General features: G+C 31.1%; 3 protein-coding genes across 7 annotated transcripts in view; 1 reads left to right on the top strand and 2 right to left on the bottom strand.

Moving 5' to 3' along the window:
* LOC145318730 (uncharacterized) overlaps nt 1–15,869 on the bottom strand; it is a 90,109-nt gene extending 74,240 nt beyond the window's left edge. For both annotated transcript variants that reach the window (XM_080160218.1, XM_080160217.1), the window contains exons 1-3: nt 15,701–15,869; nt 12,463–12,531; nt 6,544–6,623 (exon numbers count right to left, since the gene is read on the bottom strand). In XM_080160218.1, coding sequence (XP_080016344.1) covers nt 6,544–6,623; nt 12,463–12,531; nt 15,701–15,744 — 193 coding nt within the window. In that variant the 5' untranslated portion in view covers nt 15,745–15,869. The remainder of the gene's footprint in view (nt 1–6,543; nt 6,624–12,462; nt 12,532–15,700) is intronic.
* The window catches only part of LOC145318738 (uncharacterized), a 372,001-nt gene that overhangs the window by 135,296 nt on the left and 211,684 nt on the right, over nt 1–25,021 (top strand). The gene's annotated exons all lie outside the window — the stretch shown is intronic.
* Nucleotides 20,091–24,604, bottom strand: Pgls (6-phosphogluconolactonase). The gene is made up of 7 exons (XM_080160226.1): nt 24,506–24,604; nt 23,549–23,652; nt 23,094–23,165; nt 22,512–22,606; nt 21,988–22,116; nt 21,242–21,312; nt 20,091–20,703 (listed from the first exon to the last, which is right to left on the bottom strand). Exons 1-7 carry the CDS (start codon nt 24,590–24,592, stop codon nt 20,524–20,526), a joined length of 738 nt encoding a protein of 245 aa, XP_080016352.1. The 5' UTR covers nt 24,593–24,604; the 3' UTR covers nt 20,091–20,523.

Here is a 25,021-nt window from a genome sequence, read left to right as displayed (position 1 = left end):
AAAGTAATCATGTAACCATTATGTAAAACTAAGTATACCTATAGCCATAGCTTCATTTACGTCACAAGTTTAACATACAAACACCTTATTAAACAGACAAGGACTTAGATCCTGGTAAATAGTTGTTGTTATAACTTGCACCTCTTAAAATTGCTCAGTTATTCATTGACTCTTGAACTATTAAGTTCTTCTCCTGGCTTAAAGGTAATGATCTTAGTTAATTTAGCATGCATTGTAGTTTAAATTTAGGTCCCTTAGTACTTAGCATGAATTGTGCCTAGGTCTTATGTTAGAGATCTAACACTATGCACAATTAGATGCTTTGGACTTAGGGCACTTTTCTGTCCTACACTACTTATGTTTATTATCTCCTATCCTGTATATATTTCATACTTAACTGATTCACTTGTAATGTAAATACACTTTATAAAACCATCTTCCTTCTTAAGTACTTAATATACTTATATAATATAGATCGAACATCCTAACCAGCCATTTATTCTTAGCTTAAAGTAATATAATACCGTGCGTGGGTATTTGTTGAACTGCCATGGGTTCAACCAAATTCGTATTATACTTGTGGGAATAAAAGGAAAAGCATTCTTCACTGACGAGCCGACGCTGAGAATGTCTATGTGTATTGCAGTAAAAATAGGATTTAAGTAGTACTCATAGAAGAGCGATCTCCATGCCATAATATTGGACAAGCGCCCCATTCGCACTACCAGTATGGTATTTTTTAATCTAAAACTCTGGGCATATTTAATAATTGAGCTAATGTGATCAAACACCATTTCTATTATTTTTTAGAAGCAGACAGATCATCATTTTTTTCTAGAATTGTCTGCTTCTAAAAATGCCGCGGTTTTCATATAGCTTGCCTCCAGTTGCCTATTGGCTGATACAAAACAAGCAGATCCTTATTGGTTTAGAGCGATAGCTAATTTGGAGCTGCCTCCAATGACTACATTTACTTAGGAAATAGTAAAAGTTGCAATATCCCTTGTGAAACTAGGCCAGGACCTAATTTATGGTTAGGTTTCCTATCCCTTATCCATGATTTAATCATATCAAATTAAAACCATGAATAGACCATTTTTTTATCTGTAAAGAAAGATGCACTAAAGCCAGGGATCTAAAGGGATAAGACAATCTCTGATAAATTTCTGTACATCCCCTGTGATTATACACAAAATTATTCTTCTTCAGATTACAAACGTTTGGATACTCAACTTAATAATCAAAATTCAATAAAAGTCCCCAAAGTTGTTAAACCAACGAATAAGAAAATATAATTATAAAACTTTGGGGACTAGTGTAAAAAACAGACCAATGTCCCCTCCCTCCCTGACTAAAGCAAACAGAGACAGAGAGAAAACAACCAACACAAACACATAGTTTTCCTTGCAGATTGAAACTCTTCAAATGCCTTAATGCTGGGATAGAGACATACAGGAATAGTTACTTATCGCCTCGTATTATAAACAATTTTCCGTAAATATTAAAATAAAAAATAATAAGATTAAAATCGTTCTTGTTAGCCGAAGTCCTGAACTAACAAAACTGATATTAATTTTAGGATTTTTTTAATATTCATAGAAAATTGTCTGTAATACGATTCTACACATGATTTTATAGTATGGTTAAGAACCGTTTAAATCATTTTTGTCAGCCACAATGGGTCGAAGGCCCAAGCTAAAAAAACTGGAATTAATTTTATGATTTTTATTTTTATATTCGTGGAAAATTGTCTGTAATACGTGGATATACATTAATTTACAGTACAGCTAAGAACCAGTTGTAATCCAGCAGATATTAATCGAAGCCATACTGTAAAGATTATTACTTAATTTCTCCTTTAATTCTTGTGTTTAAAACTATGCATTATATTTATTAGGGAAAAGAATGGGATGTAGATTGATTTCCCCTGTCTCTCTGAGAAGAAATTATCTATCTATCTGTCCATAGCTGACCCCACTCTTCTGTGGAGCTCTGATCCTTTGGAAAATCTTTTGAACTTTGAATGCACATTCTTTGGAGAAAATATTACTTCATCTTGGAGTAATTTTATACAGAGTTGTTTCTAATTATAACAAAACAGGAATAAGGTATAACCAACAAGCAAAATAAATCTAAAATAACATTTTGGGGGCAAATGGAGAGGTCATCAATTTTAGTACCTTTTGCCCCCCAACAACAGCTAAAACGCGTATAGGTTTTGTGATTTTTTTCCGAATTGATTTCATTGTTGGTAGAAGCTGATAACAAAAACATAAGTAGTGAATAAATCAACTGCATTAGCGTAAATGATACCGTGCCTGCTTTCTTTAGGAAGAGTGTCAGAATCGAGTCTGGTCCACACCATGTCATACTAGAGGCATTAAAATGGTACCTACTGCTGATAAGTCTGAAATGTGTCGCCAATATTGAGAGTTGGAGAAAGGCTCCTATAAACAGGCGCCACTCATTACCATACACAGTTAGATCTTATGAAACATACTTGGAAGGACTAAACCTTAGTGTTTTTTTACAAGAAGAATAGGTTCTTACAGCTTTCCATCACCTTATTCATGCATGGCTTCATTTAAAATATCAATTTATTTTTTTGTAAATTTTAAATTATTATCTGGAAAAGACACATTAAGGTGTATTTACTTATGGAACTAAATTAATCCTTTATCTATGAAAAACATTAGTTCTAAAACACATACTAAATCATCTGGAATATGATTTTTTAAATTGAAATCATTGGAAAATAATAATATTTGTTCTCCAAACTAATATTATTATTACGATTAATCATACTGCACCATTTCTATTATGCGAAAGTTCTACTTTCTAAATCTTGTTATATTTCAAAGTTCGTGGTGAAACAAGGTCAAGTTCTACATTTAAAGTCTTTATTTAAACTCAATTATAGAGAATTTGATTAAAAGTTTTCAAAATTAATTGTAGTTTCACTGTGATGTTTGAGTAATAAAGTTCTAACAGAGCTTAAACTAAAAAATATGTATAGTAGAATTAACCAAATTTATTATTTTCTGTAATACTTATTAAATTTCTTCAAAAATTGTGTACGAGTATCCAGTGGAGATAAGGGCCGGTTCTCAGCCTCACTGAATAACTATTATTGCATAGTATTATAGACTTCTTTCCGCAGATAGTAAAATAAAATAATATAAGATTACTTTGATTTTTCAGCCCCCTGTGGCTGACGCTATAAAAACTTGTATTAATTAAAGGATTTTGATTTTATTTTTTGTGGAAAATTGTCTGTAATCAAAACATGATTTTTCTAATCCAATAGATATCAATTGGTTTTAAAGCCATACTAGAATACATATTATATTTCTTAAAAATTGTCCAAAAAGTCTTAAAAATTTGGTCTAAATGTGGTTTGGTAAGAGTTTAGAAAATATGATTGAATTTTCAAGAAAATTTTCTAAATTATATTTGCATTTTGAAAATGAAAATGCTTTTCATGCATGAATATATTTACATACTTGTACTGTTTGTATTTATTGTGTTTGATGCAAAATTGATTAAGAATTGGAGCAAGGATAGCTTTTCTGAGATAAAATAATATTGGCTTTCTAAACACAATAAAATGATTTTTAATGTAATTATGACATAAAAGCAGTTAGTTCAAACTTTAACATCTTTAGTTATACAACAGTTTTGGCCAAATATTCAAACCCATCCCCTCCCCAATGGCAAAGAGATGCACTACATGTCATGAAAAGGTTAAGGGTGTAATTGAATTAAACCAAATTTAATCCTTTCCTACTTTTAAACACATAAGCAGTTAATAAAACATATAGCTTCTATTAAAACCTGTAAAATCTTTAAGTTTAATTATGCTAGCACAGAACCAGATGTCATTGGCCATATCCAGTCATCTACAGCTGTATGTAAAATATTAAAACCTGCATCCACATTGTTTCTTTTTACTCTGAACCACATTTCATCACTCTTGAGACATTAAAATTGGTACCTATATCTAGATTGTGACACTTACACAATGAGAGTAAAGGGGAATGTCGTGGTCCGTAAACAGGTGCAACTAATTAACCTGCACATTTAGGGCTTATAGTCAAAGGTTGAGCAATTAAAGCGTTGGTTGTCTGTTCGATGTTACTTATTTACAAGTGAAGGGTACCCCTTGGTTTCTCAAGATGATCTGTTGAAGGCAGTGCAACTAAAGAACACTCATAAATCTGAATGTATTCTCTTAGCATAATTATTCAATGTACCGGACAACGTCCAAGCAATGGTGTGGCGCCAAAAGAGCAACAAAATGTTTAATTTAACAATGAAAGTGAAAAGGACTTCATCAAATAAAAATATATTTTTTTTTCTTACAAATGTCTATATCAAATAAATTTAAATGAATTGAAAATAGAAATGTTATTTTAAGAAATTAAATTTTGTTTTTACTCCAATTCAACCCTTTTCTCTCCTTTCCTTACAACTTTCTCTCTCTCATACTCCATATTTCTGCCTCCCCCCCCCCCCTCCCTCTCTTGCTGTACTTATTTATCCTGCTATTTAATTCTCTTTGAAGACAGAACCAAAATTGAATAAGGAATTTAGATTCAGTGTGAATACAACATGGCAGAGAACATTAGGAAATAAAAAAAACATAAGCCGTGATTTTTAGCTTTAAGTGGAATAAAAGGTTAGACATTATTAGCAAAATTAGCCCAAAAAAACACATTTAAATCAGTAACTATCAATTTAAAACCTTTTTATTAAATTCAACTTTTAACTTATTCTTTAATTAAAAATACTTATTAATTCTCTATAAAAACTCTGTATTTTTGTTAATCTCAATGAATTACACACGCAAATTATTGCAGGACACCGTTTGAAATGCACATCTATATAATTTTACAGGGTGTCCACAAGTTTAAAGGTAATCATATTGTAGAATAAAAAATAGCATAGTTAAATTAGAAGAAGCGGCCCTAAAAGTATTTCAAAGTTTGAAAGAGGGAGGGAGGATTGTCTAACCAACGCAATAAAGTTATACAACATTCTAGTTTGAATATAAAATGTTTTGGATACTTAAATAATATCCTTATATAAAAGTAACAGGATATGTGTCTATCTGTATTAAAGAATCTTTGTAACCGCTGAAGTTATATAGTTATCCTCTACAGTGTAGATTTTCATAGGTCCTAGTGAGGTTTTTAACTATTTTGGCGGAGGGCACCGCCACCCTAATAAGAAATCTCCCTAGAAAAAAAAATATGAACCCCACAAAAATGTTTTTTTTTACTTATTAAAACTAAAATAAAAGGTGGTTAATACTGCTTCCTCTACATCTCAAGTGCCCCTAAAGGTCTCTAGGGGGGAATAGATGCTAGTACAATATAAAACATTCTTTATAGTAATGAGATCAATGTTCAGTTTATTAGAACTGCCCGTAGTATAGTCCAATATGAGAGACAGATACTGGAAGCTATATATTTTTTATGTTTCTTTTTTAAATTTTTGAAAGCCCGGCCTGCCATGCTAGTGCTACAATTACAGAAAATCATATACATATATAAATCTACAGGGAGGGATGGGACATTGGCCTGATTGTTATTATGTCCCCAAAGTTTAATGAGAACGTTTTCTTATTTGGGGAATTTTATTGATTTTTTAGGTGGTTCATTAAGTTTGTGTCCAAATGTTTCAACCACTAATGGTATTCTACAGAAGGTGTAATTTTGTGTATCAGCAATGTGGACGTATTTCAATTTATTGGTTATTGTCTTATCCCTTTAGATCCCTGATAAATGTATGAATATATATATTCCACAACATTACCTTTGAATACCATAACATTCAATTTCAAACATTGCAAATGTCAAATTTTTGTGCAAAAATTTAATGTAAATTTTGCTAAAAATAGGTTAATAGCATTATAAAGGTTGGATTGGATGACTTGGACATTTTCTAATTAATTCAAATATGTTGGTTGGTTTTAAGGGACCAATGTAAAGCTTCTCTAAAATGAAGAACCTAATCAGTATAGTTCATTAGTGTTACCTTGATTGACAAACAAATAAACCTTACTACTTTATATACTAGAAATAGAAACAACAAACTTATCATAAGTATTTAAGGAAAAAAATAAAACAAATTGATTTAAAATATCAATTAATAAGTAAATCGCCATCCAAAGTTATTTATGAAGTAGATGCAATAAAGGTCATAGGAATATTCACAAAAAGTTAAAAATTAATTAACATCATAAAAATTAGGTTAGTTAGATATCATTTTACATTTCATTATCCTTTTATAAAAAGTAGTAAGGCTTTTTTGTCTGAAGCTTAAGATCTCAATAAAAAATGAACTGATTGGGTTCTCTATTTCAGGTAAGCTTCACATAGGCCCTGTGATGGTTTTAGGTTATTTTATTTCAAGTCGCGGTATTGTTTTAAACTATTTTTCTCTCCCCTTTGAATACAGAGCCACTAGGGGCGCAGCCGCTGTTAAATATTAAAGATACATTATTGGAATTATAGAAAAACTTTCCAAATAAAATGCTACCTGAAAGAAATAGGTATATTCCATTCCAGAACATATGAAGTGGTATACTCTGCTCCCAAGCATTCACATCCCAAGATAACCTAGATTAGAAAATATTTTTTTTTCTTTCATGATTTGATGAAGCCTTTTATAGTGCCTATAAAAAAGGGAATAAATTGAAAAACTTAAAGAGCTTTATTCAAAGGATATTTAAAAATGGCATGCCTAAGGTTTACCATGGGGAATAAATAACTTTTAATGAGTTAAAAAGAACCAAATCACTTCTTCTAAGTTTTTATGGGAGGGTACTATTCCACCTTCCCAAGAGAAATAAAAAATAAAAAATTTTGAGTGGCCACTCACAAAGTGCACCCTGAGACATTTTAGGGACGTAGCCGCTAGTCTTTAAATAATGTAACAGGATATTCAAGAGTCTGTCTGTCTGTTTTTACCTAAGGAACTTGCTAACCAATGAAACGATATTGTTCTCCTTTAAAGTGAAGCTTACCTTAGGTAAGGTTTATTTTGTGGTACGGTAATCAATCCTTACAAGAGAAATGAACCCTCCAAAAAATATTAAAAACTATATCTAGCTCTTAGAATTTTATTATATAATATGTATAAAGTAATGTTTTTTCAAAAAAAAAATTTCTATTATTAAAAGCGAAGCTTTTCTATAATTAGGGTCGGTCCGTCCGTCCGTCCGTCCGTAACAGATAGCCTTTTTCGTTCAGTTAGGCATGTTAGAATTGTCCTATCGATTTTAAACTTTGAATGGTGATTCCTGTAGTAGTTAGGTACGATTTAGAAAGCGTAGCAACTCTATAATCATTACCAGAATGTCCGTACGTCTATTTTAAACAAGTCGATTTTTTTACTCTTTTAACAACAAATTTTCACGTGATCCAATCATCCGATTGATCTGATTTTGGTATATTGATTCCTGGGACAACAAAGTATAATATTATAAGCGATGCGACTCTATAATGAAGTTCTAAAAATACAAGTATGTCCATAAGTGTTATTCTGTATCAAGCAGTTTTTCAACAAATTTACATACAATTTTGCTTCAACTCTTCTATATACATTAATATTCTGATTATTCTGTTCTGACACTATACAAGTGTTAGTGTCCGTTTGTCCTACTGTTTCAGTGCTTTGCTTTTATGGATGTTGTCATCCATGTTAAAGATAATGTTGCATAATCGTGTTTTGATTAATAAAAAGTACAAAAATGACAAAATGTACTTTTTTCAACATATTCAATTTATCTTTATTGTAAGAAACAATTTTTAGAAAAGTGTCAATTTCAGACAAGATGTCAACATTTATATTCCTCAAAAGTTTCCGAGAGGGAGGGAACATTAGACTGTAAATTACCCTGGTACAAAAAGTTAGTATTGATGTAATCGTATTTGTTGGGTCAAATTTTGGGAAACTTTTTATAAACTTTGATGAGCTGATCAACGCTTGTAGTGTTAAAAATTTTAATCTTCAAAAGGGAGTAATTTTGTATATCATTCTTAGCTATGTATTGTATATCATTTATTGTCTATTGTCTTATTCCTTGAGATTCCTGAAAAGTTTGCATTGAATAAATGTAAACTTTAAATTTTTTTTTTTTTTTATCGTTTATGGTTATACTAATAAAAAATTAAAGTAGATGTCTTTAAATTTGATGCTGTCTTAGTTAACTATGTTCATAAAAAGAGAAGTAATAGACAATTTTATTTGAAATCAACAGAAAAACAATTTATTTTCATACTAAAAAATGTTATAATATATTGTCGTTATTAATCCTTATTTTGAGAATAAATAACAAGTAGCCACCCTGAATATTATAACATACTAATTAATCCTTATTCTGGGAATAAATAACAAGTATCCACCCTGAATGTTATAACATAATGTCATAATTAATCCTTATTCTGGGAATAAATAACAAGTAGCCACCCTGAATATTATAACATACTGTCGTAATTAATCCTTATTCTGAGAATAAATAACAAGTATCCACCCTGAATATTATAACATACTGTCGTAACTAAACCATATTCTGGGAATAAATATCAAGTATCCACCCTGAATATTATAACATACTAATTAATCCTTATTCTGAGAATAAATAACAAGTATCCACCCTGAATATTATAACATACTAATTAATCCTTATTCTGATAATAAATAACAAGTATCCACCCTGAATATTATAACATACTAATTAATCCTTATTCTGATAATAAATAACAAGTATCCACCCTGAATATTATAACATACTGTCGTAATTAATCCTTATTCTGAGAATAAATAACAATGCTTTTTATCTCCAGACATGATACGAATCAACCTTTTACGGGCAGGGTAATAAGGATAGGATAAAGAATGATAAAATAATTTCTTCTTTCCAATTTTTTTGTATGCATATTTTTCCCAGGAATCTTAAACTGAAGTAAATCTTAAATGATGATAAACAAAATTACCTATCTAAAGATTAAGATATTGGTATAAAAATTTGGACACTGAACAATTGAGATTTATTTAAAGTTTTAACCAACCAGGGAAAAGGGAATGTGATTCTGACAAACAATTCTAAAGAAAAATATCCCCACAACCCCCTTCTCTTTTTCTCCCCCTTCTTACCCACTCCCCTTCAGTTACGTAAAAGACACAAGTTTTACTTCAACTTTACTCCAACAAGATAATAAATTATGCGGCATTTTCAATTGGAATTAATTGGCTGAATAGCAGCCCCTGGAGCCAACGAATTAAAAAACGTATTTATTAATTTTTGGGTACTATCTTAATTTACATAAAAGCGAAGCTCTGAAACGATATGACAGGCGAACATTAACTTTTGTTGAGTGTAAGAACTGAATATACAAAATATGAAAATATAAGGTTTGACAAATTTATGCGTAAATTTGTTGCAAAACTTCTTAAATACAGAATTCTGTTTAAGGACATATTGACATTTTAATACTTGATTATAGAGATGCTTCGCTCATAAGATTGTACCTTATTGTACTAGGAATCAGTAATAAAAAAATCAGATCAATCGGATGATTTTATCACATAAAAAAATTGTTATTAAAAAAGTAAAAAAAAAACATGTTTAAAATGGACGTACGGACATTCTGGTAACGATTATAGAGTTGCTACGCTTTCTAAATCGTACCTAGCTACTACAGAAATCACCATGCAAAGTTTAAAATCGATAGGACAATTCTAACATGCCTAAATTAACTAATAGAAGCTAACTATCTCGGACGGACGGACGCACGGACAGACGGACGGACCGACCCTAATTATAGAAAAGCTTTGCTTTAAAAAAATATTTGTAACCCTGTTAACAAATGAAAAACTAACTCCCTATCTTTATTTTTTTTCTTCAAATTATGGGGAAGGGGTTCTGTACTCGACCAGGCACTTTGAAAGAAACCACCTACTATATTTATACAGAGAGGTAGGGAACAAAGATTATACTGGTGTACCAAAATCTTTTAAACATAATCTCTCATTCGTTGACTTAGAAGCCATAGGTACTTTTATTGAATCTTTATGATTTGATTTAAAATTGAAATGTCAAAACTCTTTGATCAATAACTTTTATCTATAAAAGAGGTAATTTGTTTAACATCATTGGGAATGTAACACAATTTAAAGTCTGTTGTCTAAATGGACCCCTTGGAAGAAGTCCTACAGAAAATACGAAAACGTAAGAAGGTTTTACGTCAGGTTCGAATCTTGGCCTAAACCGCGTCATACTGTACAAGTAAAAGTACATTTTAACCAAAAACTTAATTTTTGTTAAAAAACAATATTACTTTTAAAAATTGTGATTAATTTTTATAAAAATTACTGTAGAAAGAGCTTTAAATACACTTATTTTATATATAAAGTAATAATATAAGTGAAATGTTCAGAAAAATACTTTTTATTGATTTTAGAAAGAAAAGTTGAGTCATCTAGCGGATAAATTCTTAACTAAATGTTATAGAGCTTTCTAAATATAATGCTAATATTTCTATGCTATAATTAGATTTTGCAACAATCTGAAGGGATGAGACAATGGTCGATAAATTAATCTACTTCCCAAATGATGATACACAAAAATAACCCCTCCTGTAGATTAAAATTAGTGGTTGGATTATTTGAACACTCAACTTAATGAACCAACCAATCAAAATTCACTATGGTCCCCAAAGTTGTTAGGCCAACGAAAAAGAAAACGTTATTAAAAACTTTGGGGACTAGTGTGATAAACAGCCCATTGCCCCTTTCTCTCTGAATATTTTGTTTAAGTAAGACTACATAAATATTAACAAGGATGACAACATCCATAAGTAGTGAAGCACAAAAAATCGTCGATTGGAATACGTACAGGTAGATTTAAAAGGTTTTTACTAAAATCAAGAATAGATTTATTGGATAAAATAAAAATGAAACCTTGTTTTATTTTGCATGATGACGATGGTCAAAGTAAATTATATTAAAGATGCTCATAACAATGAGAAAAATTATTTTGATACAGATATCCCATAAAAGTTTGAAAATTGCATCAAAATAAACAAAGATATGGGGAAATATGTAAAACATATAAAAATAGCCAAAAACCTGATAAAAGGCAGTCTGGCCGTCATGGTTGTTTTATTAAAACGACAAAAAATTTAATTTTTAAATCCTTAACTTAAAAAATTTGGAAAATCGGACAGTATACACTGAAGATATGGAAAAATGTGTTAAATATATAAAAATAGCCTAAAACCTGCTAAAAAGGCAGTCTGGCCGTCATGGTTATTTTGTTTAAAAGACGGCAAATATAATTTTGATATATATAACTGAAAAATTTTGAAAATCGGACTATAAACACTGAATATAGGGAGAAAAATGTTAAATATATGAAAAAAACAGCCTAAAACCTGCTAAAAAGGCAGTCTGGCCGTCATAGTTGTTTTCTTTAAAAGACGGAAAATTTAATTTTGATATCTATAACTGAAAAAATTTTGAAAATCGGACCATAAACACTGAAGATATGGAGAAAAATGTGAAAAATATAAAAATAGTAAAACCTGCTAAAAAGGCAGTCTGGCCTTCATGGTTGTTCCTTTAAACGACAGGAAATTTAATTTTGATATCTGTAACTGAAAAAAATTTGAAAATCGGACCATAAACACTGAAGATATGGAGAAAAATGTGAAAAATATAAAAATAGCCTAAAACCTGCTAAAAATCGATCCAAACGCCAATGATGTTTTATAGTCAATTGTGCTCCTTAATGATGGGAATGTTGTCAAAAAAATTTAAGCATTCTATTTTTTATAGGAGCTGAGTAAATCCCATTTCCCCCCCATTTCCCCCATAGCGTTACGGACTGACGGACTGACTGACTGACGGACGGACGGACAAAGTGAATTATAGAGTAGCTTCGCTACTAAAAACAGCCCGTCGTTACTCTATATTTGTCGCTATTCGTATTTATTGCTGTCTGATCTGTTGTTTATGATGTTGTCGTCCTTGTTAAAAGTGAAGCGCTTGTATAATATGGGTCGGTCAGTACGTTCGCAATTGTTATTAAATTAGGTAAGGTAAAATTGTCCTATTGATTTTAAACTATTATGATTCCTGTAACAGGTTAGATACGATGTATAATTCTCCGTTCATGCATTTAAAACATGTTGATTTTAACTGTTTGATAAAAACAAAATGTATATGATTAATTATCATATTCATCTGAATTTTAAAATATTGATTCCTAGGACAACAAAGTTAAATTTTATAAGAAAAAATCTCTATATATAATAAAGTCCTAAATTATTTATATTTTATTTATATATAATTCTGTCTATCCCTATTCTGCTTATTAAGTTCTGACACAGTGCTTATGTTCGTTTGTCCTACCGTTTTAGAACTCTGGATGTTGTCATCCTTGCCTCATCTTACCTCAACCAGAGAAGTACGATGATGAGGGTTATTGATGACAGGCCTTGCAGTATACGCACCACTAGATACCTAGGCAGATAGATAGATAGGTAGATAGATAGATAGATAGATAGATAGATAGATAGATAGATAGATAGATAGATAGATAGATAGATAGATAGACAGACAGATAGATAGATAGATAGATAGATAGATAGATAGATAGATAGATAGATAGATAGATAGATAGATAGGTAGGTAGATAGATAGATAGATAGATAGATAGATAGATAGATAGATAGATAGATAGATAGATAGATAGATAGATAGATAGATAGATAGATAGATAGATAGATAGATAGATAGATATATAGATAGATAGATAGATAGATAGATAGATAGATAGATAGATAGATAGATAGATAGATAGATAGATAGATAGATAGATAGATAGATAGATGGATAGATAGATAAAGATTGTTATTGATGATATTGTTTTTAAGATACGCCTTGGTACTATCCATATTATACATATACAAACATACCTTTTACCTCTAAGAAAAAGAAAAAATAAATTTCACACAAAACAACAACAAAAATGAAAAACCGTTATATGATTGTTTGCCTATTTATGCTTAAATAAACCTATCCTTCTTTTTAAGTCTATTTGCAGCCGAGTCCCTAGCAACTAGGGGCTCTATATAGCCTAAAACAATACCCATTCATAAAAATAAAATTGACTTAAACCATCCAGGGACATTTCAGAATCTTCACTGTAAAGGAGAAATATATAGGTTTAATAGTACAGACACATACAGGCAGAGATCATGTTACTTTTATATAAGGATTATAGTTATAGTGGAAACTTATTGGTCTCAAATAAAAAAAGATTTCAAAATTGATTTTTTTGGTAGTTTTGTTAGATAACCGTACATATCAAATAGAGATAAAGAAGATGTATACTTAACAATATCAGGGATGGAGAGGATATTGGTACCCAAAGTTTTATAATAGATTCATAACCCAAAAACTTTGGGTACTTTTAGCTTTGAATTGTTGGTTAAAAGTAGCAATTTTTCAACAATTAATTTAGATCTATAGTCAGGGTAATTTGTTTGCTATCATTGAGGATGTAAATCAATTTATCGTCCAATGTCCAATGATCCTGAAGAACTAACATAAGAGAAAACAGTAAAAGTGTCGAACTATGACGTCAGAAAAATTAACAATTAACCAATAAGAAGCCAGTATTTAATGTGGTAAAATATAAAGTGGCCTCTCATTGGTTAATTGTTATTTTTTTCTGACGTCATAGTTCGACACTTTTACTGTTTTCAACATATAATATTAATTCTAGAGTGTTTGCATATTTTAGCAAAGCTTTATAGCCGCGGCTAACAAAACTTTAAATATTAACTAATTATTATTTTAATAACTATTATTTACTGTTTTTAATTCTTTAAAACAGCCAAAAACTTATTTTTTGAACACCGTGTATACATTTACATGTTGTTTTTTAACATTGAGAAAATAAATATAGAACGTCTAGATGAACAATCTCTCAATTAGACCAACAGTAAAAAGTATAGTAGGAACAATCTGACCCAGGGATCTAAAGGGATAAGACAATGACCCATAAATTGATGTACTTACCCAATGAAGATATACATAAAGTTACTCCATGTGTAGATTATAATTAGTGGTTAAATCGTTTGGACACTTAACTTGAACAAACCAATCAAAATTCAATAAAAGTTCCCAAAGTTGTTAAGCCAACGAAAAAAAAATAGATTATAAACCTTTGGAGACTAGTGAAATAAACAGTCCAATGTCCCCTCTCTCCCTAAATCCGACCGTATTATAGGTTAAAAAGTGCATAAAAAAAGAAAGGTCTAATTAATTTCCTCCATGCAATATTTTGAATATCTCCGTTTAAAGCTTTGCTTTTTTTCTATCATCCAAAAATTTTGTATATTGGGAATGGATATAGAATATTGACAGGGGAAAATTTGTCGTCAATTTAAGTTGCTAACATAGACATCAATTCATTCATCTCATAGGAGGGGAAGGGAATGGATGGGGAGTATCGTTATTATAACCAGCTTTAAAAACTTTAATAGATGATTAAAGTCCCTCCACAGATTATGACGTCATACGATAAAAGAACCAATGAGAGGTCAGCATCAATTTTACCATTGGTTAATTACAGTGTATACTAGCCTCTCATTGGCTATACTATCGTATGACATCATAATCTGTGGAGGGATTTTAATCATCTTCACTTTAATAGAGTACATGAAAATCTGGTGCAACATCCATTTCAATTATTATGGAATTGAATTATATGTGACCGCTTACGATAAACAGTAACTAAATATAAATTCGTCTGCTAGAAATTCCTTTTTAAGTTTGACTTATTATCGTGTTTGATTAACCATCTACATTAAAAAATCTATTATTATACATAGAGTATACTGTTAGCTAGGCATTTCCATCTAATATTGTTTTTTTTTCTTCTGATATTGAAAATATAGGTAAAAAACAACAAATAATATTGAATTATACTTCACTCGTGTTTTTAAGTAAATTTATTGAGTTGTTTTTTATTATTTTGACATGAAAGTAGAGATAGATTTAGAATATATAACAGGAGAAAATTTGTGTTCAATTTAGCTTGCTTACATGGAACTAGTCATTGTTTAGTTCGTTCATCAAGTAGGAGGGGAGGAAATAAGGCAAAGGGGGTGTAGTTATTTTAGCTCGCTGCAAATTTCATTTATTAAAGAACACGAAAATCTAGTGAAATATCTATTAAAAAAGTACAAAATTTATACAAAAGGAAAATCTAAAATTAACATTTCAAGATATGGTTTGGTTTTTTTAAGTGAAGCTTTTCTTTAATTTGGGTCTGTACGTTCGTACGTCCGTACAATTTCATTAATTTAGGCATGCAAGAATTGTCCTATCCATTTCAATGTACACTATTTTAAGCAAAGCATAAAAATGTATTATTTAAGCAAAGTCATTAAAATGTATGTATGTCCTTATACAGTATCCAGTATTTACATAAATCAAAAAAATTTGTATGAACTAAAATGCAGCTCATGAATTTCTAACACTTTACAAGTATTAATGTTCGTTAGTTCTACCGTCCAATGTCAGAGCTTCGCTTTTATGTATGTTGTCATCCTTGTCTTTTTTTTTCAAATATTAAAAAAAATATTATTCATTTACATCCTAAAATAAAAATTTTACTTACAAATTTTTATAATCCTGCAATTTTTCTCTTTTCTTTTGATCCATTTTATATCCTTTTTTAATTTTAAGAAATCACTAAAAAATAACTTTTTAATTAACTATTTTACTAAATTAACTTCATAACAAATAGCATTTTTTGTCTAACTTTTAATGATATGACTATTTTAACTACGGTATATTTTCCTAATATCTACATATAATGAGTAAGAGATAACAAGACAAGGATGACAACATTCATAAGAGCGAAGCACAAAGTAAGTGAAGGATCTCGGTAACCACCGACCCGATATTGTTCTCCTTTACAGTAAAGCTATTTATAGGCCAAGGAAAAGTTTTTAACGATTTTGGGGTAGGGTATCTCCACCCTTCTTAGAGTAATAGCCCCTAAAAAAATTATCCTCTCCCCCTAAAAAAAACACTTTTTACTTTTTAAAACTAAAATTGAAAGAATAGGATCGACTTCCAACACCCCACATTACCTAAAGTGTTCCTAGAGGCCTCTAGGGGTGTAGCCGCTAGTATTATATAAAGTAGTAAGGTTTTTTTTAAAGCTGAGTTTTCTTTTTTAAATAAGCTTTACATAGCTTCTGTAATGGTTTTAGGTCATTCTTTTTCTAGTTAGATTCAAGCAATTCTTAATTAGCATCATTGACTATTATTTATGTTGACTAAATTGCATTAGATAAAAGTGGTAATGGCTGACATACCTAATATCGACATAACGATATTCTAATGTCAAAATTTCTACACCATTTTGAAAGGGGGAATGAGGGGATATATCCTTCAATTTTGGAAGATCTTAATTAAAATGTTTGAAGATTTTTTACAAAAAAAAACATTTGACCAATAAATGACAGGGGAAATAGCAACCTAAATTGACGTCAATTTTTTCCCTGTAATCATATCCACATATATTATACATTCTTAAATAACATTATTAGACCAACTCTTACGTACTTACGTCCTCCTAATTGAAGAGCAGATGCGCTGCTAAAAAAGGAAACATTTCTCGTAAGCTTATCTCTCCCCTTTGTTTATTTTGTTAGTAATAACCCCTGCAAAACTTTTGTGCTGTTATTAAATTAAAAACATATGCCCACAAAATCGATATTGCACCAGATTTCCGCCTACTCCAATAAAATCGATCGTCTAACTAACTGGCTAATATAACGATACCCCTTATCCATCCCCTACCCTCCTACCGGAATAACATACTGACCAATAAATAAGAACTATAGTAGCGCCTCAATTATTACTACCAGTGCTTCGCTACTTATGGACATAATTGTCCTTATTAAAAAAAATTACGTTGTAGGAATAGGTTTCTAGTTGTAATACTTAATGTAATGGAAATTGGCCCTTTAAGCCGAGCTTTTATTCAATCATGGTCAGTCCGTACGCCGGTATGTAATGTTCTTGATTTAAACATCATTTCCTCTATTTAATATATAAATTTTAATCTAATCTATAATAATGGATTTATTATTACTTGGATCTTACAACAGATTGTCATGTACTCTGATATAGTGAAACTTGTAGCTGGCTAAAATAACGAAACACCATCAACCCCACTTAACCCCATCCCCTCCTACTGGATGAACGAACTTAGTGATAAATGATCTCCTTGTTAAATGGCAACCTAAATTGATAATTTTTTCTAATATCCTAATATCCACGTATATTATAATATCCATTTCCATATTTTGATTATTACTCCACTATTATAAACATAGAATTGACTTTGATGCAGCTAACCTATACAAACAATGAAATTAATTCGGGGAAAAAATCACGAAACCTATACGTCTTCTCAGCTGTCGTTGGGAGGCAATACCTCGTAAAATTGACGACCTCACCATTAGCCCCCCCCCCCCCCCCAATATTACTTAAGATTTTTTTCGCTTGTTGGTTATGTTATTCCTGAATTTAATGTACCATAAATATCATTGTCCGTTATGAAACAATAAAAAGTTTTAAAAATATTTTGCCTAAAACAATTGACAATTATTTGTAATGAAAAAAAACTTGGTCTGTCTCGTTTTATTTAAACTTTTCGGGATATTTTATGCATAAGATAGATAGATACATAAAAAATGAGGTCAAAATTGTCAGATGGATAGAAAAAATAATAGGTAAACATATCTTTTCATGATGTTCGCAAAGATCTTGTGAACGGATGGACCGCCAGTTCCACAATTGTCAGGGGCATGTTTTAGGCTATCTTTGCCGAAATCGATACATAGGATAATTAGAGATAGACTAGATTGATATGCATCTTTAATAATGACAAACATGAATACTTTTTTTGTAGTTTAAAAGTAATGTTTGAAAAGTTTGAACACTAATAGCTTGAAACCAACCAATCAAAATTCAAAAGTTTTTGAGCCAACGCATTTTTGAGAAGGTTGTTACAAAACTTTGGTTACCACTGCACTGGTGTAATTTATATTCCAATGTCGCCTCCCTCCCTAAACTACTTTAGTACATGTTGATATAGATGAGCAGAAACCTTGAACTGTAAATTTTTATTTACAAGTTGTCAAACATATCCTCTGCAAAATTAGCATAAAACCTACCCAACTACAATGAAAAGTAACGGAGATCTTTCTGAATAGATAGATACATACACATCAAGATAATTTTATACAGATAGATAGATAAATACATGATTAGAATAGTTTTTTATCGTATCGTATTATAAACAACTTTCCGCGGATATAAAAATGTACAATCTGCAAGATGGCTAATGCACAGGCTAAAAAACTAGTTTTAATACCTATTAAGATTGTACATATTGATATTTGCAGAAAAACTGTAAAATTCGATACAATACATGATTTTTCAGTTCTGAGAACCGGTTCTCATCCAGCGGATAGTAATCGGTTTGGAAGCCACACTGGAAACCTTGAACTGTCCTGCTTTATTCCTTCTGAAAGTTTTGTAAATTTTATTTTCAACTTCTGGGGAGAAAGAGAAGTCTGAAGGAAATACTAGCAAATAAAATTTTGGGAAACAAAAGGATATTTGGTATTTTTTCATACCAAGATAGATAGTTCTAAAATAGCTGAAACCAACTTCGATAATAATACTTATCAAGCCCTAAAACAATACGGGAATTAATCCCATTTTAATATTCGTGGAAATGAAAAAAAAGGGTAACAAAAAATGTAGAATACTAGTAAATTTAAAAGAAAATAAAGGGACATAGTTTTTTTTCTTATGCCTAACCCTGCGGGGCCTCTCCCAATAGCCAATACAACCTTATCTGACCAAAAGTAATAAACAAACAAACGATAAACTACATCCCCCTTTGTTTTCAACTTATTTAAAAACAAGAGAGGAAAAGGTTTTCTGAACTCGACAAGGTAGTTTGAGGGAAACTGCCAAATATTTCTGTCTTATTGGGAAATATCCCTACCCAGATAAACATACAAAGTTACTAACCCTGCATGGCTAATCCTTATCCAATATACCCTAACCTGACCTGACCTAAAGTAACAAACAAACGAAAAACTAACCATTCTTTCTTCAATTTAATTTAAAAATAAGGGAAGAGGGGGAGTTTTCTATGCTCGACAAGGAAGTTTTAGGGGAAACTGTCAAATATTTCTTTTTTATTGGAAAATATCCCTAACCAGATAAACATACTAACCCTGCATGGGTAATCCATACCTAATATAACCTAACCTGACCTAAAGTAACAAACAAACGAAAACTAAACCCACCCTAATTATTTACAATTCATTTCAAATAAAATGGGGTAGATTTTCTATGCTCAACAAGGAAGTTTTAGGGGAAACTGTCAAATATTTCTTTTTTATTGGAAATATCCCTAACCAGAGAAGCATCCGTGGCTATGATGTAAAAATTGAAAGTTTGCGGGGAGAACTTTTTCTATTGAATTATCATACATTTCTTTCTCACTTTGTCGTGGTCAGAAATTTTAGATTTTTAGGGTTAGATTTAGCTACGCATTAGTCAATAGCTTGAAAATAGCTTAAAACCTGTCTTGGATTAAAAATAAGCTGTCCCCAAGAGCATAATCCAATTTGCTAACAAACATGCGAAATAATATTTTAAAAAGGATGACTACATCCATTGAAGCGACTCTAAATAAACATATGTAAGTCTAAAGACTTATTTAAAAAGATGCGTACTTATAAACTATTACATTGTCAAGAAATCCACATTCAAAAAATCATGTAAAAAAGATGATAATATAGCGTAAAAAAAAACTATAAAACAAGCAAAGTATCATCAACATGTTTTAATGTACTGTTTAACAAAGTTCAAATATTCAAAGCTGCGATCAAATCTATTTATTACAGACCAGACAGACAGACAGACGTACAGTAGATGTGGAAAAGTTTCTGTTCTTTAATAATAACTTATATTATGAGTATTTTATTTAACTATCAATATATAAAAATTATAAATAAAAACAAATTATAAAAATGCAATATGTTTAAAAATCACAATTTTTATCACTTATCAAATATGTAAATGAAGTAAAAATAGGTTTAACATGTTTATAAATATAACAATGCATACAAAAATTATGTATAAAACCCAGGGATGTCAAGAGATAAGACAATGGAGGATAAATTTATTTACACTCTTCATTTTGCTAAACAAAATTAACCCTTATGTAGATTGTAATTATTGATGGAAAAGTTTTGAAATTGCTGGTTTAAGCAAACCAATTGAAAAAGTCAAAAAAAATTTTAAACTAGGTTAATTTTCAAAACTTTTTTTTACACTCCCATGTCGTAACCTTTCTCCCTAGATATTAGACATTTTCTAAAATATTTTTCATATAAAGCATTAAGAATCAAGATTAGCGGCCGCGGAAGCATCCAGAATCCAAATACAATCTCCGTTTAGCGGCTGTACTCTGCTGGCTGGCAGCGGGTCGGCAGTTGGCTCGCCGAGTAACTGCTTCATCATGGCGGCTTTACCGCCGCCGACTGCGGCAAATACACAGCTTTCAGCACTGTTTACTACCTAATTATATACATGTATTTTATTATAAGTTCAACATATGGTTAGGAAAGAAACAACAAAGAAGAAAACATCCATAAGTAGCGAAGAACAAACAAATAATACGATTACAAACGGACAAAGAGCGAATATTCCGTGTGAAAAAGAAAGGAAAAAAACAATAGAAGATTGAAGAAATGAAAAATCATAAAAAAATTGTTAATATTAATGTATGTTATAGTTTGACCGACAGACTGGCGAACCAAGCAATATATTCTAGGTACTCGCAGGATAGGTATATCTTCTTACAAATAATCAGCAATACATTTTAAATAGTAGCCGAGAAAATCATGTTTTCCAAATAGCGTTTAGGACGAGAGACAAAGTGAATTATAGAATATCTTCCTGCTATCAAAGTGATTTATAGAGTAGATTCGCTACTTAAGAGCAGATGATAGATCAAGAGAGAAACATAAAATGTAGTAAATATAGACATTTGATTTGAATAGATGATCAAAACAAGCTATAGAACAGCTTCGCTGAAAATAAAACAAGGACAAACCGGTAGGGTAAGCGTAACTCTAGCTGGTGGAGGTTTTGGAGAATCTTCTATGTGTGCCACAATTCTACCACCTACAAGCAAAGAATTTTTCTCACATTTAATTTGCATAATTTCTATTCTTGAATTAAAAAGGCCGATCAATTTCAAAAGTAACTACAAAGTTGAATAATGAAAGTTTCTTTAGACTTTTGGCCCACTTCTCATAATTTTTTCTTTGAAGTAATAAGGTTATGCTGAGCTGGATCTTTAAATCATTTCAATGGTGCGCTAAATCACCCCGCGCAGAATTTCAGCCAATCACAGCGGCGCATTTTACGAAATGCGCCGTTGTGATTGGCTAAAATTCTGCGCACCCCGATTTAGCGCACCATTGAAATGATTTAAAGATCCAGCTCTGAAAAAAATGATTTCATAATCTACTGAAATAATTGAGTTCGCTCTTAGGAAGGATCACATAGGTCCCAGGATGGTTTTAGGCTATTTTCTTCCCATTTCTTACTACTTTGTATAAAGAAACCCTAGATGCTAAGGGGGTCGCAGTAATATCTATAAAGTTAAATAATCAAAGGTATATTTGCGTTTAACAGTCCATTTTTTTTTATATATTTATTTGCACTTTACTTAGTACATTTACCTTCTTGAGGAGTTTTTTCCTGGAAACGTTGATGGCCAAGGAACAGAGAACAGGTGTGTCCGTGACTGACTGATGGACGAACTGACAAAGTGAATTATAAAGTAATATTTACCTTCTTGAGGAGATTTTTCCTCCAGCAGCGGATGGCCAGGGAAAAGGGAGCAGGTATGACCGTCAGGTCCTGCTCCAAGTAACAACAGGTGCAGGCACGGAGGGTTGCCCATCACTTCAACAAGCTTCTCTGAAAAATGTAGATATTTAATTGGTGAATACGCTGTCAAACTCTATTATTGGTTCTTTTTTTCCAGATTAAAATATCTTAACAGAAGGTTACCCCCCCCCCCCATTCCGTTACATTTTATAAATAGACTAACAAAACCAGAAAAGAAGTGGAAATTTGACTGACCTCCAAATATGGGAGTCAGTCAATAGCCATTGACTTTTCATCATGTCTTGATTGGTATGTATAAACTAACAAAGATTTAAAACTTTTTCATCTAGATATTATTTTAGTATAATTATCTTTAAAATAATTTGGGGAGTACACTAAACTTCTACTTATCTTTCATTGTCTTATCTAACTTTTAAGATATTTAATTGGATGGATGAATAAATGGACAAAAACATATAACAAACCTTGATAATTTTTGGCAGCCTCGGCGGGTGAGAGGTCCGTATCAACAGTTATAAACTGACTTTCTTCTAGTTGTGTTACAGGAATAAGTTTAGTCCTAAAATAAAACAATAAAAAATTTGACCTGATATTTTATTTCATATTACACAAAACCATTTAAGCGCTGAACTTGACAAAAAAAATAAATATGTTGAATTCTTTCTGATCTTTCACAAAAAAAACCGACTTAAACAGTTTTACGTTGCTTGACGAAGCGAAATGTAGGAGAATAAGAGGGGGTGAGGAAGTTTTGACACTTTTGCGTTAACAGTGATTATAGCTTTGTCTTAGGAGAATAACCTATCATCTTACTCCTAAGACAAATCCTATAATCACTGTCTACGCAAAAGTGTCAGAACTACAAAGCTATTTAAATAACCCTTTCTAGTAGATTTAATGAAAAAATGCCTTAAAAATTAAAATACCGAAATGAAGGTAATCCTTGTTTATTTTTAAAAGTGAAGCATTTCAACATATATGTGTGGTTAGTCTATTGATAACAATGACGTGATGGCGCAATGTGGGATGACTTCACTAAAACTTACTTGAAAAGTCCCCAGGTGCTATCTTCTGAAGATTCGGGAACCAGACGTTCGTCACAGAAAAATAATCTCCATCTAGAATTTAATAGAAGTCAAAATTATTCTCCGCTACAAAAAAATGAAAATGCAATGTGGGACAGACAAACAAACGCACAGAAATCAATGTATCATTATGTTATAGAAGCAAAAAATTTAAATCGTAGTATGAAATATTCAAAAATTTGACGGAATCACAAATTGGGAAAGCTTTGTTTAAAGGACCATTGTATTAGAGGTCTTTAAGTACATACAAATGGTTACCTAGACAACATTAAATTTAGAAAAACAATTTATTAGACAGCTTGGAGAAACATTTTATCAAGTATAAGAGAATCTCTCAAATATTCTATATTCATTATTAAAAGTTATCTTGAAATAAACTTTAAGGTCTAAAATAAGAATATTTTAAATTTTCTTACTTGCTCCATTCCGTATCAATTTTGGGTAGACCTTCACACAGAAATTTTGCCATAGAGCCACCTGACAGTCCAATATTGAAGGTGGGGTTCCTAGCCAGGCTTTCCTGAAAAGTAGGAAATGAAAATGCTGGAAATGGGAGGGAACATTGGAGTATAAATGAAATTACACTAGTACCCAAACTTTTCAACCTGTAATCCTAATCTGCAGATGAGGGAATTTGTTAATCATTCAAGTGCATGTCAATGTATCGTCCATTGTCTTATCCCTTAATATCCCTGAGTAATATGTCAATTTTGTAGTAGTATCAGGGATCTTGAGGGACAAGGCAATGAAAGTTAAGTTAAGGTACAACCTCAATGATATTTCACAAAAAAACTATTGGTGTAAAAGTTATGGAACTGAGTTTAAAGTGCAATCTATATTGATGTATAAGAATGGTTACTTATAGTAAAAGCAAAGCTGTTCTCGTATTCATTCGAATCCGGTGGACAAGAACCGGTTCTCATCCATACAAAAAAACTATGTCTAGCATCATATTATATCCAGCTTTCTACGAATATAAAAATGTACAATCTTAACATTAAAACTATTTTTAGATTTTTTTGGCCCGTGCCTTCGGCACCTCGTGGCTAAAAAAAAACTTGTTTTAATCCTATAATTGTACGCGGAAAGCTGTTTATGATACGTTGCGAGAAATAACTATTCTAACATTTCATACTTTTCTAGGTTTTATACGGACGTTATATGTACATCTTACAATAGCACTACAGATATACCTACACATAAGGTAGCTTCGCAATTAAAACAAAACATTGGGTTCTAATCTTTAAAATTTGTTTGGATTGAAGTTAGGCCTAATCAAAATCATTGGTCGGAAATATTTGCAATGGCTACCCAGAGCAAAATAAGCAACCTGACCCTTCAGTGATGAGTACAGTAGCAAATAATCCACCTACCTTAGCTTTTGTCTGTATAATAGAGCAAAGCTCCTCAATAACTGCAGCTTCGTCAGGTTTTACCACAATTTTTCGTTGCCCAGTCATTTTTATTCCTTTTTTCTGAAATATGCACAAAATTAATAATCATTTTTATAACATACTTTAGAAAAACACTTTCTCATTGTTTTAAAAACTTTGCGATACAGAATTTACGTGGATATTATAAGGGAAAAAAAGTCGTCAATTTAGGTGCTAAAATGGAACTCATTTATTGGTCAAAGTTTGGTCATCTAGTGGGAGGGGAGGGAATTAAGTAAAGTTTTTTAGAAATAAATTATATTACCCCCATCAAACCTTTTAAATCCCATCATTTTACCACCCCCCCCCCCCAAAAAAAAAAAATAGCTAGCTTGGATGTCATTGACTGAATAGGCAAAGAAAAAAAACCATCTAACACCCCTCCTTATTTTTAACACAAATGGACCAAGTAATGCCATTTCTCTCGGTCGTACGAAATCGTGAAATCTGGGATCT

Source organism: Acartia tonsa, chromosome 5, assembly GCF_053477335.1.
Source record: "Acartia tonsa isolate MP-2025a chromosome 5, ASM5347733v1, whole genome shotgun sequence".
NCBI classification, from domain to species: domain Eukaryota; kingdom Metazoa; phylum Arthropoda; class Copepoda; order Calanoida; family Acartiidae; genus Acartia; species Acartia tonsa.
Note: the sequence above shows the minus strand (reverse complement) of the source record. Positions and strands in the feature narration are given on the sequence as shown.